The sequence below is a fragment of the Penaeus vannamei genome, chromosome 33 (genome assembly GCF_042767895.1).
Source record: "Penaeus vannamei isolate JL-2024 chromosome 33, ASM4276789v1, whole genome shotgun sequence".
NCBI classification, from domain to species: domain Eukaryota; kingdom Metazoa; phylum Arthropoda; class Malacostraca; order Decapoda; family Penaeidae; genus Penaeus; species Penaeus vannamei.
The window spans coordinates 844447-861946 of NC_091581.1; the positions used below are offsets into that span (position 1 = coordinate 844447).

The 17500-nt window shown below is 45.1% G+C and overlaps 2 protein-coding genes across 13 annotated transcripts in view; one reads left to right on the forward strand and one right to left on the reverse strand.

The window, feature by feature from the left end:
• The window catches only part of LOC113821700 (SH3 domain-binding protein 5-like), a 16608-nt gene extending 12763 nt beyond the window's left edge, over positions 1-3845 (reverse strand). For 2 of the 3 annotated variants that reach the window (XM_070145380.1, XM_027374217.2), the window contains exons 1-5: positions 3583-3844; positions 2613-2675; positions 2196-2324; positions 989-1150; positions 393-523 (exon numbers count right to left, since the gene is read on the reverse strand). In XM_070145380.1, the coding sequence (XP_070001481.1) occupies positions 393-523; positions 989-1150; positions 2196-2324; positions 2613-2675; positions 3583-3714 (617 nt within the window). In that variant the 5' untranslated portion in view covers positions 3715-3844. Of the gene's footprint in view, positions 1-392; positions 524-988; positions 1151-2195; positions 2325-2612; positions 2676-3582 lie in introns of all 3 variants that reach the window. The other variant, XM_070145379.1, reaches the window with a different exon arrangement.
• A 1488-nt stretch (positions 3846-5333) lies between these two features.
• LOC113828389 (PTB domain-containing engulfment adapter protein 1) overlaps positions 5334-17500 on the forward strand; it is an 88819-nt gene continuing 76652 nt past the window's right edge. For 2 of the 10 annotated variants that reach the window (XM_070145382.1, XM_070145386.1), the window contains exons 1-2: positions 12673-12774; positions 13984-14346. The gene's annotated coding sequence lies outside the window, so the exon portion shown is untranslated. Of the gene's footprint in view, positions 5489-12672; positions 12775-12823; positions 13109-13190; positions 13484-13983; positions 14347-16742; positions 16830-17500 lie in introns of those variants that run through there. The other 8 variants (XM_070145381.1, XM_070145393.1, XM_070145387.1 and 5 more) reach the window with 7 other exon arrangements.

The following is a 17500-nucleotide window of genomic DNA, read 5'->3' on the forward strand; positions in this document are numbered from 1 at the left end:
CTCAAAAATCTTCATAAGATAAACTAAATCATATGATTAATCCTTTCTTCTCTCTGTTTTACATCTTATGTTTCTGTGACCACTATATCTTATACTTTGATACAACAACTGAGTCATCATGCATATACCTATTGAATCCTGAACAGTTTTCCTCAGATATTTCTCCATCCAAGCTAAAAGTACAAAACAAATACAAGTACACACATAAAAAAGCGAAGATAAGTCTAACACTAAACTATGACATCTAATCCTGGTGAAGATGAACACTATGGTTCTCAACATTTAAATAAACATAAATAAAATAAATAAATAAGTGCCAGCATTAGTGGTTAGATAAATAATGACATTGCATTGACATACAAGAAGCATGCACGAGAATAAAAGATAATTACCTCGACTTTGCAATTGCTCTCTTCAGTTCTTTCTGTAACGTCTTCACTCTTGTCTCTGCCTCATGGTATAACGCTGAAGTGCGACGGTGGTCTGCTGCGCTCTCCAACTTCTCCTTCTCGGCATCATTAACCTGATTCCAAATCACAAGAAAAAGTTACGCCAATAACTGAGTTCCTGTGCTGAGTATATCTTTGTTTTGAAAATCCCAAATAATTTAAAATCAAAAATACATATAACAAAATACTACAACATATGTTTTTCATACTAAACTGAATATATAACTTAGTATTGTAATCTGGCTGTCAGGTTATTATCCTAATGACTAAAACACTCACATAATCCTCACAATATTTTGACCATGGAACTAATTAAATGTTAGAGATATAAAATTTCACACCTGTTAAAATTAGGAAATCATCACACAAAGGAACTACTCACTCTTATTCCAATATCCATTTGGGAAAACCTAATATACATTTTTACTGTTAGCTGTTAAGCACATTTTGGGTTGGAGTTCCCAAATTTCTTGGGTAAACAACCTAATTAACAGGAATGGGATTTCCATTTTTTTCAACTGAGGGGAGGTCAAAGGTACCTTGGAAGTTGCATGATTAAGCATTTCCTGCCAGGTATGGTCAAAGACACACCCTTTCTGCATGAGTCCCTCTTCTGCCAAGAAAACCATCTCCCGAGCTGCAGCATGTTGACTCATGGCACGTTCATATCGCACAGCTGCTATCTGGGTTTCCCTGAGTGCCTAAATGAGCGAAAAAAAGCTTGAGTCTACATTCTTAATCAATTGTAATATAAAGTGATGTATCAATCAAGGACTTGTGATGACTTGCTTAAACTTTCCCTAAATGAAATATCAATTCAATGGTTGAAGGTTTTCCCACTGCAAATCAAATGAATCAAGAGTAAATATTTCTTTCCCACTTGTGAGCCTTTTCAAAACTCAATTAAAACTTTTACTTAAAATTTGGATCTTTCTCAATAGCTAATAAGTTATTCTAATCTGATAACTTGAGAGAACTCCACATCATTATGTGACTTACAAAAACAACCTATAATATAAATGAAGGTAGAAAGTATAATTTTTTAAACCCATAATAATAACCACAATAAATAGGTCTACATACTAACCATATGTTGTGCATTTATTCTACTCAATATCTTTCTTTCAATTCCCGTTTTCCAATGCAGTCATATAAAGATTTGGTATTACGAACAACAAGACTGCAGGGATGTAATGCATACTGCCTTAAAAAATAACTGCAGAAGTAAACAATAAGACTATCCTTCCCTTTGACTGGGGAATAATGTATACGTCAGATTAAATGTAAGTTCAGGCATAAATATAGATGCAGGTTAGGTTAGGTTGCAGGCTGGAATATTAAGACATTGATACCAGGTATATGTACTGATAACTGTAGTTTTCTTATGTGAATTTTGTTTGCACAGAGATGGCTCTGCAAGTGCTCAGCCACCAAGGAACCAATTAGTACACCTATGTGACCTCAACTGAATTCCCCTTTCTTGAGTTTTTGGGAACAATATTAATATTATTAAAAAATCTTTTCCAAAATCAAGGAAAAGGGTACACAGGTGAGATAAGTGCGAATAATGATTAACTCCTTGGTTATTATGCACTTGAGACGCTATCTATGTGTAAAGCTAACAAATAAACAAAAAAATACAATGGACATGGCAAGTACTTTTGTCATCCCAGCATCTGTAGGTTAAGGACTTGGTCTCAAGGGATAAACTCTGATTAGTAACAATAACCAAATATCTTACAATACCTGTTTGGCTCGAATGCGGGCATCATAATATGGACGAGACTGTTCTACGCATTTCCCTAATCTTTTGGCAAGAGCATCTATCCGCTGAGTAGAATCACCAAGAAGCTGTCGGAACTGCATACGGGCTTCCTGTTCAGAAAAATTCATTTTAGACTCTGTCTAAATGAAGTAACTAATTCTTATTTAAAAACAGAAAAAAACCAAAAAAAAAATCAGACAGATTAATATGAATAAGACTTCAAAGACTAACGGCTTGTCATTGGCTCAACCCAATGAACATTCATTTCTATATAAAGAAATAAATACAGATTCATCTTATAGATATACATTTATCTCTCTATCTGTCTGGTAGATATTTCTTGGGTTGTGCCTCTCACAATTTTAACAAACTGGCAGTAAAATTATATTCTTACTTACATCGAGATCAACTTCTAACTTGTTTATAGTATCAGTGGAGGTATTGAGACATTCCAGTTCCACCTGTTCAAAAGAGAAGAATGATAACTGATAACACAAATCTATGATTGTACTTAAAACTACATCACTGATGATCCATTAACATAATTTAAGTGTTAACTGATAATACAATTCACATAAAAAAAAAAAAAAAAATGTATTGATGAAAATGTAAGGTTATTGTAGGGAGAAAGAAACTGCACTGATTTTAATAAGAAGATTTACCGCAGGTAAGATGAAACCACACATGAGCCATACTACACTTGTAATAATTGACTGATTTGTACTAACTGTGCATAAAGACACACATTTACACAAAATCACTGGGTGATCAGAATATGAAGAAAATGTCCTTGAATTATAGTAAGTTAAATGAAATTTTCATGTAAATTAAAACTAAAGGTTTTAATATCATCTAATAATTACAGACCTTTTTACTTTTAACCTTAAATACCATTGCACTCTCTTGCTTTACAGGTGGTCTTTACCACCAGGCCATCCAGCCTCATAACTTCAAGAAAATGTCCCAAAACATTAGCTAAATTAAAAGGAAAGAAAGAAATTCCCTATTTCTAACCCCCCTCCTCTGGAAGTTACCCTCCCCTGGTCAAGAACCACTGACAGACAAATGTAGGTCACCACTAGGATAACCTCTAATGATCCCCTTGGCTCATCCTTGGTTTTATGATCGATGTTATTTAATCTTTAAGGTCAGTTAGGCTTTAAAAAATAATAGTCTGAAAGCGTTTGATATATATTAACTGTTAATTCGTGGCAACTTACTGATACCTTCATTTTAATCAACTCATCATTACCATCCCCACAGTCACCAAGGATCGACAGATATTAGTCACATAAACGTCTACATCATATTTACTGAAGGGGTTTCAGCCCAAGCACAACATAAACGACGCAAAGCAAGTCCTCCAACCTGAATCCGAGGGTCAGGGGCCTCGTCAAATACATCAGCAGGCAGGGTGTCGCTACTTGCACACCGCATATTGGTGTCACTCAGGTCCACCTCCTCCATGCTCGATTCCCGCTTGTCCTCTAGGGTACCCATATCCTCTCTTGTGTCATGCCACCTCGCCCATTACACAGACCGTGGCCCTAATCTACGGGGGAGCAAAGGTTTGTCGATTTCGAGCCTCAGCCAATTTCGTCTGCAGATGGTGTGGTGTTATAGACGATTGAAAGCGTAGGATACCAAGAGTTTTGGGTGTTTGATCGCAATATCTTATAGGTTCTAAGTTCCTTAATTTTCCGTAACTATGAAATCCGATCCTCGATCATAAACACCTGATAGATCCTTGATAGATTTCTTATATCGTCTATATCCCCGTCAGAAAGTGGGCGGAAGAGCCATTATTTCAATGTTAAATGATGGATTAAAATCCCTTTAATGTAGAATTACGTAGAGAACTGATTGTTTCCATTTAATACTATCTCATGTCCAACGTTGGCGTCAATTCATGGTTAAAACACGTGGTAACCGACGAAAATATTGCGGGGTTGAGCTGTGTAGCAGAAGACACGTAGACGGAACAATATTATGGCAAGAGTATTGAATCCAATAACGAAGAGGGGAATGAAACATGAACGAGGGTGAATGGAAATGATTTCGTTTGGAGACATATAGTAATATAGCAGACCAATTTAGATAGTAAGGGGAAGATAAAGAACATTGATTAATAAGATAATAATGGAAGGAAGCAATATGAGGAAATGAGCTGAAGCGCGAGCATGACATGAGAGAATGAGGAAGTAAGAGATGAAAAAACACGGTGTATAAGAATTGAAGAAGTATGAGACTGAGGAATAAACGGAATGTAAGATACGATTTTTTTTATTTGGATGAACTGAAGAGAAAGAAAATGCTCATGTCATGAACTAATAGAATAAAAAAAAAAAAAAATGAAAAGAAGCCTTTTTAAGATGGATGGACAATGACAAGAAAACTAGCAGATTCTAAGATGAGTCATTAATGCCACCGTAATCCATCATTAGCTTCTGCAACACCCCAAGGGCACATAAATTTTCTTGTTGCAAGGGAAGAAATGTAGATGATTGTGTGAATTTGAAGGAGACAGGAAAAATGATTAAGGTTGAGAAAGGCAAATGAGGAATTATATAAAGAATGAGTGAAATGAGAGAAAAAATCGGTTGGACACGAATGAAGGGATTGAAGGAAATTAAAGAAAGAGAGAGAAAGAATGTGGCAATTTGAATTAATAAAAATACTGGTGAAATTGATCCGAGAAGAATATATATATATAGGATTTTTAAAAGGATATATAATTGGTAAAAATATTCCTAAGTGGACGTTCCCTCCTTCCCCAAGACAAAATCTTGTACAAATGAACAAAATAATATTATTGTAATGAAATGATACAGAATTATTTACCTATCCACTCCATACAAAACAGGAAATTGAATTAATATCAGAACATAAAAGTAAATGAATACGTCATACGAGATTAAAACACTAACAAATATATAATAGTGTTCAAATATCCCCTCCCCTCAGAGGTAAAAAGAAAAAAAAAAATAGAAAAAAAAAAATTAAAACACACACACTGATTTTCTGTCTATACAGATAACAAAAGCCTTCACCTCCCTTCCCTTCAAATGGTAAAAAAGAGGAAAAAATGAAAATAAAAAAGACAAAAGATGACCAAAAGGAGCGAGTGTCAAGACGCGAAGTAAACAAACCAACCATTGACGTTGTGGTGGTGTCAGTCTCCTCGTGTGATCCCCGAAAATTGTTGCTTTCCTACTGGTTCTCGGCTGAAATCACTGGAGAATTGGCATAGATTTGATCCTTTTGGATTGCCAGGGTGAGTATGTGGATGTGTTTTACCCGTTGGTGGTGGTTTTATTTCGAAAATTGGAAGATGGGATGTAATCGACCCCGATGTCAGGCTGTGACACCTGTGAATTGTGTTTTAGACTCGAATCTTTGATTTTTAAATGTTTAAGAAATCTGAATTTTGGCCGATTTTTATTATTTGCATTCATTTGAAACAATTGATAACATATAGGTAATTGATTATAGCTTTACACCGTGTACATTGTATTTTTAATTCGGTTTATCCCTTAGAGTGAGCATGTTTTTTTTTTCCTAATATCCTTTCACATGTTAGGGTTTGTAGTGCAATGAGATTGCATTGATTAAAACGGCTTGCCTATTGTCATTGAAGGATTTTTGCCATATGTTCTCAGAGGGTCTGCTTTTGCATTATACATGATGTTGCATTAAGTAAAAAAGTACCAAGAGAGAAAAATATTCAACTAAATCAAAATTTTGCTTTCATCTGGCTCTCCTAGGAGGACAGGGAAAATGGCAATATATTAAGAGGATTGAGATTTAACGTTGAGAAAAGGAGAGAATGGGAGACGGAATTGAAACAAACAGATATGCTGGTTTGTTTTACCAATGGAATTGGTAAAATTGTTCTTATTGCTTCCAAAGTTTAGGCCCATACTACACGTGCCACCAAACTGGATGGTGTTCATTTACCGGAGAACTGACAGTCAGGAGCCATGTAAATCACTTATTATAGAGTATGTGCAACAAACACTTTTCCACTTGACCTTCTCTTTATGATGGCTATGAAATACAACTTGTGGTCTGTCTACAGTAATTAATGTGTTTTTATTCAGCCTGCACAAGAGTTTGCCGGTATTTAAATCACAGGTTGTTGCTGAAGTTTTTGGATGTCGGGACGAGAGCTTCTCTTATTTTATAAACTGTCATGTCGTATCATTACTGTTGTTTCTCTCTGATAATTTTTATTAAGAAATGCCAACTATTTGTAGTGGAATGTCAAATATAAAGAAAATGACAATCCTCTGATGCTATTTTAAATCATATAAGAAGTTCATTTACTTGAATGGATTTTCCTTGCAGTTTCAGAAAATTCAATCATTACCTGTGTTTTCACTTTCATATTCTATTTTTCTATAATGTATATTTTGCAAGCAGTTGTGTGATTATTTTTCACTGGTATATTCTGTTTTCAGTTTTAGGTGTTTAGTGAAACTGCAGACAGACTCCTTGTTACATTGGGTTTGCATCACCATGTATTGTTTTATATGGCAGAATTTCATATATCTATTGCTATATTCTGAATTCTTAAAGTATTGTTTGTCGTTTGTTGCTGCTTATGAATGTATTAGTGCAATCTCAGTCGGATAATTCAGTAGTTTCTTATTACGTAATATCACAATTTTTACGATAATGTGAACTTGCATTTATTTCCAACTGGAATCGAAATATGAAAGAATGACTGTTATCCTTTTGTTTCCTTTTTTGCCATTTTTTTCATTTTATTATAATTGATATATTCTCCGAGAAGTATGAGCTTGCTCCAGAAGATGACCTAAGATTTTTAGTTTTTCATTCAGTTATTTGACATACAAATTTAAACTGTCTTGTCAGTAGATGCGAGGTTATGGAAACATCAATATTTGCACTCCAGAATTAGTTTTCATCTGAAAAATATGAGATTATTATTTTGTGATGTTGGATGCAGAAGGTAAACTGTATCATCTGTACATGTTGAGTATATTGGCTGTACTGCAACCATATGTAATCAGTGAATTGCATCCACCAGTTTGAAGTATATCTTCCATTTGCATTCATATGATTGTGTATTTTGTTTGTTATAAAGGTAAATCTGGGCCATATTAAGAAAATACAAAATTCATAGACAGCCTATAAAAGGGAATCATATCAGAAAAGAACGAACTTCTAGAAGGATCCGTTGGCATTACCAAATAGCACAAAGTTAGGATCTGTATTTGGTTAAACATTTTTAAGCATACTAATTTTGTGAAAGAAAAAGATAATAACATTTTATGTTTGCCTTATAATTGTATTGAATGAATAAATGTACAACTTGCTGATACTGAGAAAGAAATTTATTTTATTATTATTAAGATTAATTAGACCTACAGAACATTGTAATAAAAAAAATGATTATGATTTTTCTATGATTGAAAGACAGTATAGCAGTACAGTTTACACCTAGACAGATCTTATTTAGACAGAGGTAGGCAGGCTTATAAACATTTATTTTTTGATTGTGGAAGTATCTACAATAAAAAAATGTGAAGCAGGCATTAGTCAGTTCTAATTTTTATTCATGATGTTATCAGATGTTGTTTGCAAAATGTTTAACAGCATCAAGATTGTATCTTAATCTTTTTGTAGATACCACTTCATGACCCAAGAATCTTTTTGTTTTTTTTACACTGTTTGATAAATTAACTTTTAAAAAGTTTTTTTTTACTATGTAGTTAGTATTTACATTATCTGTCCTTTATGCCTTGTAGGGTCAACTTGATGAAAAGTGGTTTACTGCTCTGGGTTATGTTCTTACCACTGCTTTACAGCTTCTTAAATTAATCATATTTTGGTGATCTTTGCTTTGTATCTTCTCCGTGGCAGCCTATGACTCTTTAAAAATGACATCTGTCTACTTAATAACTTCAAAGTTCAGATCATTATCACACCTTTCTCATATCCATGACTGGCTACACCTCGCCTCAGACTTTCTTATCTTACAGCTGTTCTTTCGCTGTATAATAGATTTCTCTGTAAAGCAAAACTTATTGTCAATTGGTAATAAAGTGCTTTTGCTCTTGCCAGTCATAATTGTTTTATGTTAATTTAAAATTGATTTGTTTATTTTTTTAACCTGGAGATCACACCCTTTGATATGTTTTTGTTGTCGGTTTTCATATTTGCAAATGTATTTAAAGTAAAGATCCTGTGTTTTGTTTATGTAGATAGTCCATGTATTAAAGTAACAGCTTGATTTTTTACTATTTGATGAAATTGTCAAAAAATCACTCGTGCTTTATTCTTTATTATACACATTAGTCTTCCTTTTAGATTCTAAACCCTTGCAAATCCTTTTGTGTGAAGTTTGGTCTTTCTAACTTATCAAAATAAACTTGGCATCATATCTTAACAGGTTTCCAACAACAAGTTCTCATTTCCTGGAAGGTTTCTTGGGGCCTTTTTTCCCGGTAGTAATCAACATATCATGTATATTCCCGGATGTCTGTGTCCTTGTTCTCTACCTAACCATGCAGACTTCCCTCTCCGCCCTTCTTGCGCTTAACACCAAGTTTCCAAAGGCCACAGTCTATTTAATTCTTCCTCCGTCTCCTTTACTTTTCCATAGCTTATTTTCCTCGGTCAGAGCTTACGTCCTCCACTGCCATACTCCATTGTCCCACTGTCACAGCTCACTGTCCTCCTGGCTATAATTTACTCAAGGCGTTGGCACCTCCTTGGTAGACGTGGCCCCGAGGCCAATCGCCATATCAAAGTGCCCGCTGCCATAACATGTCATCCATCCCTCTGCGGCGCATCATACCCACAGTTTAATGAGCCCCTTGCAACATCTTACCTCGCCCCCCTCCCTCTTCCCCACCACCACCCCTCCCCTCCTTCCTTCTTATGCAACCCCCATAGAGTGATTGTGGACAAGAAGCTTGCATAGTTGTTGATTGTCAGCGAACCGCCCCGAAGGAAGACAGCACGAGGGAAAATACCAGCTGTAGGTTTATGAAGGCAATTTCGCGGGGACGCTGAAAGTACTTCGCGGTCGGAACAAGGAGGTTCGTGGGCGGGAGGGCAATGCGGACGGCGTTGCGTCACGGGCGTGCCTGAGGCACGTCCTCACGCCCATCGCCAGGTGGCGGTTGGCGCTTTCGTCATAATACAGCGCCACGGATTTGTTGTTGGAAGGGGACAGGTGGAATTGAACGGTAAAAGGGAGGGGAATGTAAGCTTAGGAGGACGGCGGTGGACGGGCGGGAGGGCGAAGGACCACGAATGTAAACATGGCCACTGCATCACTAATGCGATTATGAACAAAATCAACATCGACGTCATCGCCGCCAGCATCATTATCCGCATCATTATCGCCAGTGATAACCTCGCCATCGCCCGCCGTCATGACAATCACCGCCGAGGACAACTTGGCTCACACGGCGGGCCGGCAGACAGCAGCGCCAGAGCACGGAGAGGGTCCTGGCGAGGGTCCTGGCGAGGGTCCTGGCGAGGGATGGCCCGAGCCAGAGCGGGCGGGAAGGAAAGCGGGAAGGGAGGCTGGCTGTCGGCCTCTCGCTGTCACTCCTCCGGCGGCAGACACTCTCTCACGCTGTCACGCCAGGCACCTTCCCCGCGCTCGCCTGCTCCCTCCCCGCCGCCGCCGTCACCGTCACGTCTCGGCGGAGCGCCTTGGCCCCCTCCCCCCCCCTTCGCCTCTCCTCTCTCTCCTCCCCCTTCGCCTCTCCTCTCTCTCCTCCCTCTTCGGCTCTCCTCTCTCTCCTCCCCCTTCGCCTCTCCTCTCTCTCCTCCCCCTTCGCCTCTCCTCTCTCTCCTCCCCCTTCGCCTCTCCTCTCTCTCCTCCCTCTTCGGCTCTCCTCTCTCTCCTCCCCCTTCGCCTCTCCTCTCTCTCCTCCCCCTTCGCCTCTCCTCTCTCTCCTCCCCCTTCGCCTCTCCTCTCTCTCCTCCCCCTTCGCCTCTCCTCTCTCTCCTCCCCCTTCGCCTCTCCTCTCTCTCCTCCCCCTTCGCCTCTCCTCTCTCTCCTCCCCCTTCGGCTCTCCTCTCTCTCCTCCCTCTTCGCCTCTCCTCTCTCTCCTCCCCCTTCGCCTCTCCTCTCTCTCCTCTCCCTTCGCCTCTCCTCTCTCATCTCCCCCTTCGCCTCTCCTCTCTCTCCTCCCCCTTCGCCTCTCCTCTCTCTCCTCCCCCTTCGCCTCTCCTCTCTCTCCTCCCCCTTCGCCTCTCCTCTCTCTCCTCCCCCTTCGCCTCTCCTCTCTCTCCTCCCCCTTCGCCTCTCCTCTCTCTCCTCCCCCTTCGCCTCTCCTCTCTCTCCTCCCCCTTCGCCTCTCCTCTCTCTCCTCCCCCTTCTCCTCTCCTCTCCTCCCCCTTCGCCTCTCCTCTCTCTCCTCCCCCTTCGCCTCTCCTCTCTCTCCTCCCCCTTCGCCTCTCCTCTCTCTCCTCCCCCTTCGCCTCTCCTCTCTCTCCTCCCCCTTCGCCTCTCCTCTCTCTCCTCCCCTTCGCCTCTCCTCTCTCTCCTCCCCCTTCGCCTCTCTTCTCTCTCCTCCCCATTCGCCTCTCCTCTCTCTCCTCCCCCTTCGCCTCTCCTCTCTCTCCTCCCCCTTCGCCTCTCCTCTCTCTCCTCCCCCTTCGCCTCTCCTCTCTCTCCTCCCCCTCTTCTGTTCTCTTCCCTTGTCTTTGCTTTGCTTCGCTTCTATTCTTTTATCTCTTCTTTTCCTTCCACTTTTCTCTTTTCTTATCTTCTATCATTTCCTCTCCTCACTCCTCGCTATTCCTTTCCTTTCCTTTCCTCTCTCGCACTCCCCATTCCTCTCCTCCTCCCTCCCTCTTCCTGTCCCTCTCTCTCTCTCTCTCCCTCTCTCTCTCCCTCTGCCTCCTCTCCCCCTTCCCTTCCCTCTTTCCCTTCACATCCCTCTCCTTCTCCATCTCCCTTCTCTCCTCCCTCCCGCTATTCTCTCCTCCTCCCCGTCCTCCGTCTTCCTTCCCCTCTCCTCTCCCTCTCCCTCCCTTCCCCTCTCCTCTCCCTCCCCCTTCCCCCCCCTCCCCTCTCCGTCCCCCTTCCTTCCTCTCTCCTCTCCCTCCCCCTTCCCTCCCCTCTCCTTTCCTCCCCCTCCCCCTTCCTTCCTCTCTCCTCTCCACCCCCCTTCTTGCCCCATCTCCTCTCCACCCCCCTTCCCTCCCCCCTCCTCTCCCATTCCCTTGCTCGCCACATCAGTCCTGTTGTGCCCTTGCGAGCTTCTTCCAATGTCAGTTGTCTTTACGTTTTGTTTCTCACTCCTTGTGCCTCTTCCCTGGTTCGTTGTCCTTGTCCTTGTCCGCGAATGCCTGTCCTCGTCCGTTGCGGGTTGAGCGAACCGCTGTGGTCTTGAACCGTTAACGAAGCGTCGAACCGGTTGATCCGGGTAAGGAAGTAGAGTGGCCGTCCGTGGGGAGGCAGAATGGGAAGGACAGAAAGGGTTACGGCTTGGGTGTCATTGTAGTAAGGCTGGCGAGGACTGGACTCTCGTGAATGAAATTGGTGTTAGAGAATGGTGTGTTACTAGTATTATGTCCGGTGGATATTGGCTTCTCTATGTTCTGTGATGGACGGTTCGCTGTAGCAAGTTTTCTTCTCGCGCTTCAGCCTTTTCTTGAAATGAAGAGCGCACGCCCGTGTCCACCACAAAACGTCAGTTCACGCTCATCACTCCTCGCTCCGCCGCCCGCCCGTAACACCCAAATAACGCGTCGATTTTGGGAAGTCTTGGAATAAGTGTAACGCGGCGAGGAGTCCCTCTGGCAGCGAGTGTGCGTGTGTAGTCCAAGATGAAGCGGTGTGACAGGTGCGGCCTCGCGCTCCTTCGCGAGCATGGAAAGATACGGCGAGGCGGTTGTGGCAGTGCAACAGGTATGGCGAATGCATTGCGTCAGATATATCCAGCGGGATGTGTGATGGATAACCCTACTGCGGTATTTGTGGAGCTTGACAGGTACCGTATGCCAGCGGGATGGAAGGCCAGGTGAGATGTGTTCTGTGGGAGATGCGAAGGCACGGTGCTCGTGGGGCGGCTGGGGGCGCTTCCCCGGAGGTCGTGGCTGGGCACGAGTTGTGGTTTCGGAGTGGAAGGGATGCCTGCCTGTAGTATGGCAGGTGTGGTAGTGTGTAGCGGGAAAGTAGAGTCAAGACTGCGGTGTGGCAGGTGAAGTCCCCGATGATGGCGGAGTGTAGGCCCCGCCCACCATAATGTACAGGGTGGCGCAGGACGCTCTGGACATTCCGCGTGTCTCTGAAGCGCCGTCGAATGTATATGGTTCACCTGGCTTTTATTTACGTGATTGATAATCTCTGGTGATATTCGATGATATCAAGTGTGGTCGGGTAATGTTTTTTGGGGTTTTAGGTGTGACAAGAAAGAATGTGTATGGGGAAGTGAAGTTTTTGCGGCACTCTGCACAGCACAGGCAAGCCCAAGAGCCAGGAAGACGAGGTGGGGGGCGCCAGTGTGCTCCTACGATTGCTGGAGGAACCCTCCATTGCGTGGCGTGCAGTTTCTCTGGACTTCTGTACGTGTGCATCTGATGCTCTGAACAGTTTTGTATTAGTTGTGTTGGGCTCATTCGCGAGCACCTTGCGTGTCCGTCAGCCGCCAGTGTTCCCTGCCGCGCTGTTGTTACCTGTATTTTTTCCGTGGTGGAGACGATAACCTTATTTCGTCAGGGTCGCGGAGCCTGTAGGACGAAGACGAGGGCGCAGCACGGAGCCCCCTGGTGTAGCGCAGGGCACAAAAGTGGCGCTGTCGCTGGAATCGAGAAGGAAGTAAGAGCCATCCAGGAGGAGGCGCGGCAGCCTTGGGGCCTCCGCCGTGACCCGGGCTTCCAGGTGCTACACACATACCAGGTATTGCCTTGTCGGGATCTCTCCCTGCGATGCTGTGGCCCTCCGTCTGCGCCCGCGGGAGTGAGACGCCCGTGCCCCTCGCCCGTGTCGGAGGAGTCCTGAGACAGAGCCCTCGGCGCCCTTAGGCCAGGACACGTCCTCCACCGCTAGCTAGATTTTAATTCGCTGTCTCACCTGGTAAATTTCGGCAACGAGCGCATGTCTTCTGAGCGTTGCAAGTTAGCGTTACGTGTGTGAGGACGGCGCTCGGGCTCGTCTTCTGCTTGGACTTTTTTACTCTTAAAATAAAGAAGTATTCGAGGAAATCCCATAACAAAGCCCGACGTTGTTTAGTTACTCGTTTTTGAAGGACGGCTTATTTTGTTGAGATGGAAAGTAAGTGACAGCTATTTGATATTCAACATTTTTCTGCACTCGTCGTTGTCAAGTTTTTCTGGTGTTTACTGGCAGAAATAAACTAGTCTCTGGCATAGGGCATTTACTCCGGGTTTCGGTGGTTCGTAGCGTAATTTTTAAAAAGCCGCAGAAGCTTTCCTGTTGTTCTTTTAATAGCACTTTTATTAATTTACAATTATCGCCAATCGACATCATAGCCATTAAAGATCAGACAGACAAGCCGGTAGTAAGCTTATAGAGTTCGTGCAGCCTTGATTATGCAGCCAGCGAGACGTTGAGTTCATAAAAACGAAGGAAAAATACGTTGCATGCTTATCTCCGCGATGTGTATAGTGTAGCCTCTCCGTGTCCGGCCGAAGCGCGGGGGTTTCGAGCCAGCGTAGGAATCGCCTGTCGTGCAGGACGCGGAAATGGGAAATTAGGCACGAGCGCTGGTCCCGTTTCTATCCCGTGGTGTTTTCTTCTCCCTCGCGGCGCAGGCCTGACTTTATCCGTAAAGAAGTGAGCAAGTCCAGTGAGACGCGGAAGCGGGAGCAGAACACCCTCTCGGGAGAGACTCTGTAACGTCCGTGTTACATCATCGTCACATCTGGCTCCCCTCTCCCCTCCCCTACCGTACTCCCCTAGTCCCAGGCGACCAGGGCGGGGGCTGTCGTAGACCCAAAGGAAATTACCGTATTGGTACCTGGTCTCCGGGGCGAGAAGGTGAGCTGTCTGCCTGCCTGCCTGCCTGCCTGCCCACCTGTACCGTTGTGTTGGTATATTCGGTGTTGTGACCGCTCGGACGCCCGCCCGCTCGCCTGCCTGCACGTGCGCCGCCCGAGTCTCCGATCTCTGTCGAGGTAGGTGTCCCCGGGGTGGGGGTGGGGTGGGGGAGGGGTGGGGGGAAGTGGGGAATATCTTCGCGTTTTAAGATTTTTTGGATTTGTCTATCTACTTAATTTTGCAGAAAGTGATGTTAGTGCGAGTCGGTCGTCACGGTCAATACGGAGGAGCGGCGAGAAAAGTACAGTTTGGCTTTGCCTTCCTCAGAAACCTGTTTGCTTGGGAGTCATCGCACGGGATGCATGCTGATCGAGCGAACGCGATCGCCGAGGCAATGGGACGCCCTTATCGCGGTTTATGGCCTCAAGTGAACGTCGTTTATAAACCGTAATGAAGGCCTGTTAACGTGCCTTAACGTGCCCGTCCGATCCTGGTTCCGCGTTGTCTGGAATCGGCTTCGGCGAGGGTCGGGAGGGAGAGCGGAGGGCGCGGCGGGGCTCGCTCTTCGCCGAGGGAGGTCGAGCGTGTGTGTGCGAATCTGGAGGCGGAGGGCGGAGGCCGGTGCCCGCATGCCAAGCCTCGGCCCAGAGCGAAGGAATAAAGAAAAGGCAGAGGACGGGCTAGAAGTTCCGGTACAGCGTTATAAGAGTTATAAGAGGTGGAAATGGCGAGACAAGGGAAGGGAAATTCCTGGGAGATAGGGAAATGGAATATGGAATGGAAGGAAGTGTAGACATGAGGGAAGTAAACACTCTAAAAACGAAATAGACGACACCCCCCACAAAAAAAGATTCAAAAGAAGCGAAGGAAAAGCGAAATGGGTAAATAAACACAACTCCCAAATACATCAACCGAACGACATGGGGCCGAAAAAAGCGCGAAGGAAAGTAGCAAGGAAGACAGGAAGGCGAAATGAGCCCGGGAGGGGGAGGGGAGGGGGGGAGGGGGGGTCGAGTGCCATAACTCAAGCCGGCCGTAACCCTTTCGTTTAATAGCAATTGTGATTACGGTGTTGTTCGTCGTCCGGGATTCCGTAGGCCGAGGGAGGGAGGGAGAGGGAGGGAGGGAGAGGGAGGGAGGGGGCGGGGGGAGAGGGAGAGGGAAGGGGAGAGGGAGAGGGAGGGGGAGGGGGAGATAGGGGGAGAGGGAGGGAGAGAGGGCGGGAGAGGGAAGGGGAGAGAGAGAAGGAGAGGGAAAGAGAGAAAGAAAGAGAGAGAGAGAGGGGGAGGGAGAGAGAGAAAGAAAGAGAGAGAGAGAGGGGGAGGGAGAGAGAGTGATTTTTGTTACGCGTTTTGTTTGTGTGGTTTATCTTCCGTTGAGGTTTGGGGACTTTTTAGTTTCTTTATTGGGAAGATTTATGTTATTCATCATCCTAATAATAAAAAAGTGAAACGCAATGTGTGCCAAAGTCTGGCTCGAGATTCCTTTTGTTTGAGATACGAGATCCTTTTATTCGTGTTTGTGCTGCGTGTCCGTCCATTCTCTCGCCCTTTGCCATGGTGCCGAGTGTCCGCATCTTGTTATTATTTTGTACGACTTTACCCCAGTCTCTTTGTGGTGCACGGGCCGCGGCTGCCATTCCTTCGCCGCGCGGGAAGGACAGAGCCGCACGTGTTTTCATGTCTTACCCAAACAAAGCCCACTTGTGTTCACTGGAAGAGGAAAAGGACTCTCGTGCCATTATTCTCTTGGCAGTCATCTTTCTTCGTGGTAAGAAGACACGATTCAATATCGTCTGCTTTCTTGGCCGCCTTGATGCTGTCTAGGAAAATATCCCCACAGGTTAAGGTCACCCGTAAGTCACAGAGAGAATCCCTTTCAAAACAGGCGTCCTCGGCAGCGGACATCCTCTCCAAGCTGTGCAAAAAAAAAAAAAGCGTGCCCTCCACCCTCGTAATAGCGCCCTCGCCTGGTGCCACAGGATATGCTTCTTAATGACACGTAAGAATGCCAGCGCGAGGAGGAGGCCCTTTCTCTCCTCACGAGACGCTCGTTCGCAGGCCTCCCTCCTCTCACGCGAGGGGCCGGTGCCAACGCCCTCGTCCTCGCCCGGGGCGCTCACGGAGGCGGGGTCGTCGGCGCGTCTCGTCCTCGTCCGCGCGCTCGTCCGCCTCAGACGCGTCACGGGATGTAATTGTATTAATCGAGGTGATAAAGGGTCGTTTATTACGGGTGCGGGGAATGTGGGAGAATGGCTGGAAGGTCGTCAGCGGTGGTCGTAACGATGCGGACTGCGATTGCCAGGCCGGCGGCTGTGATGGTAGTACTGTTGACGACGACTGTAGTGTCGGCAGGGATGGCGATCCTGGCAATGACAGTGATCCTTGATAATGAGCGAAGGTGGTCAGGATGATGATGCTGATAAGGCCGCAGTCCGTGGTCTGACTGCGGCCGCCGGATAAGCAGGCGCAGCGTCAGGCCCCAGGAATGCGCTGCCAGTGGCGGGACGCAAGCACCGTAATAAACCCAGTTCATTTTGGCGAATGTGGCGGCGTAAGCGTATCACTGCAGTCATCACGGTCTTCAAGGCGCACCCAGTCATCGCTGTTGATTTGGGAGCGTACGTATTTACGTCCGGATATCTCTGAAGAGAAGATTGGAGTTAACATGTTGCGGATTTACGTCAAGAGCTTTTTAAGAATAAAATTTAAGTGAATGACTTCGTATTTACGTCAGGATATTTTAAATGAGAAAACTGAAGTAAGTGCAAGAACGATTTAATGGTATTCGTAGTGCTTTGCCGCACGGAGCGTGCATTTACTTCGCCGTTGCCTCGCAAAAGACTCGAGCTACGTCCGTGGCCTCGGCGAACACAGGAAACCCGGCGTTCTTGGGGACATTGTGGATAAAAGCAGCCCGAAGAACAATACTTTAGCCTTCGTGCCATAAAATGCGAAGGGGATTTTGAGGTTATCTATTTATGCATGCGTCGTCCTTGCGATGGCGTCTCACTTTCCACTCCGTTTCCTCCGCCTCCTCCCTTCCTATTGTGTCTCGATCAGGCTGCCTTATCACCTCCCCCTTTTTCTAGCCTGTCTTTGTTTCACAGGCTCGCCGTCGAAAAGCCTGGAGTCACGGTGAGGCTGGCTTGGGGGAAGGCCTTTGCCGCGGCGCCCCAAGGGGAAGTCCCCGGCCTCCGTCCCGGGGCCAGCGCCGGCGGGGGTCAGTGGGTGGGAGATGAGGGCTGTGGGCTCAGGGATTTTTTTATCATTCTTTATGGCGAGGGAGAGG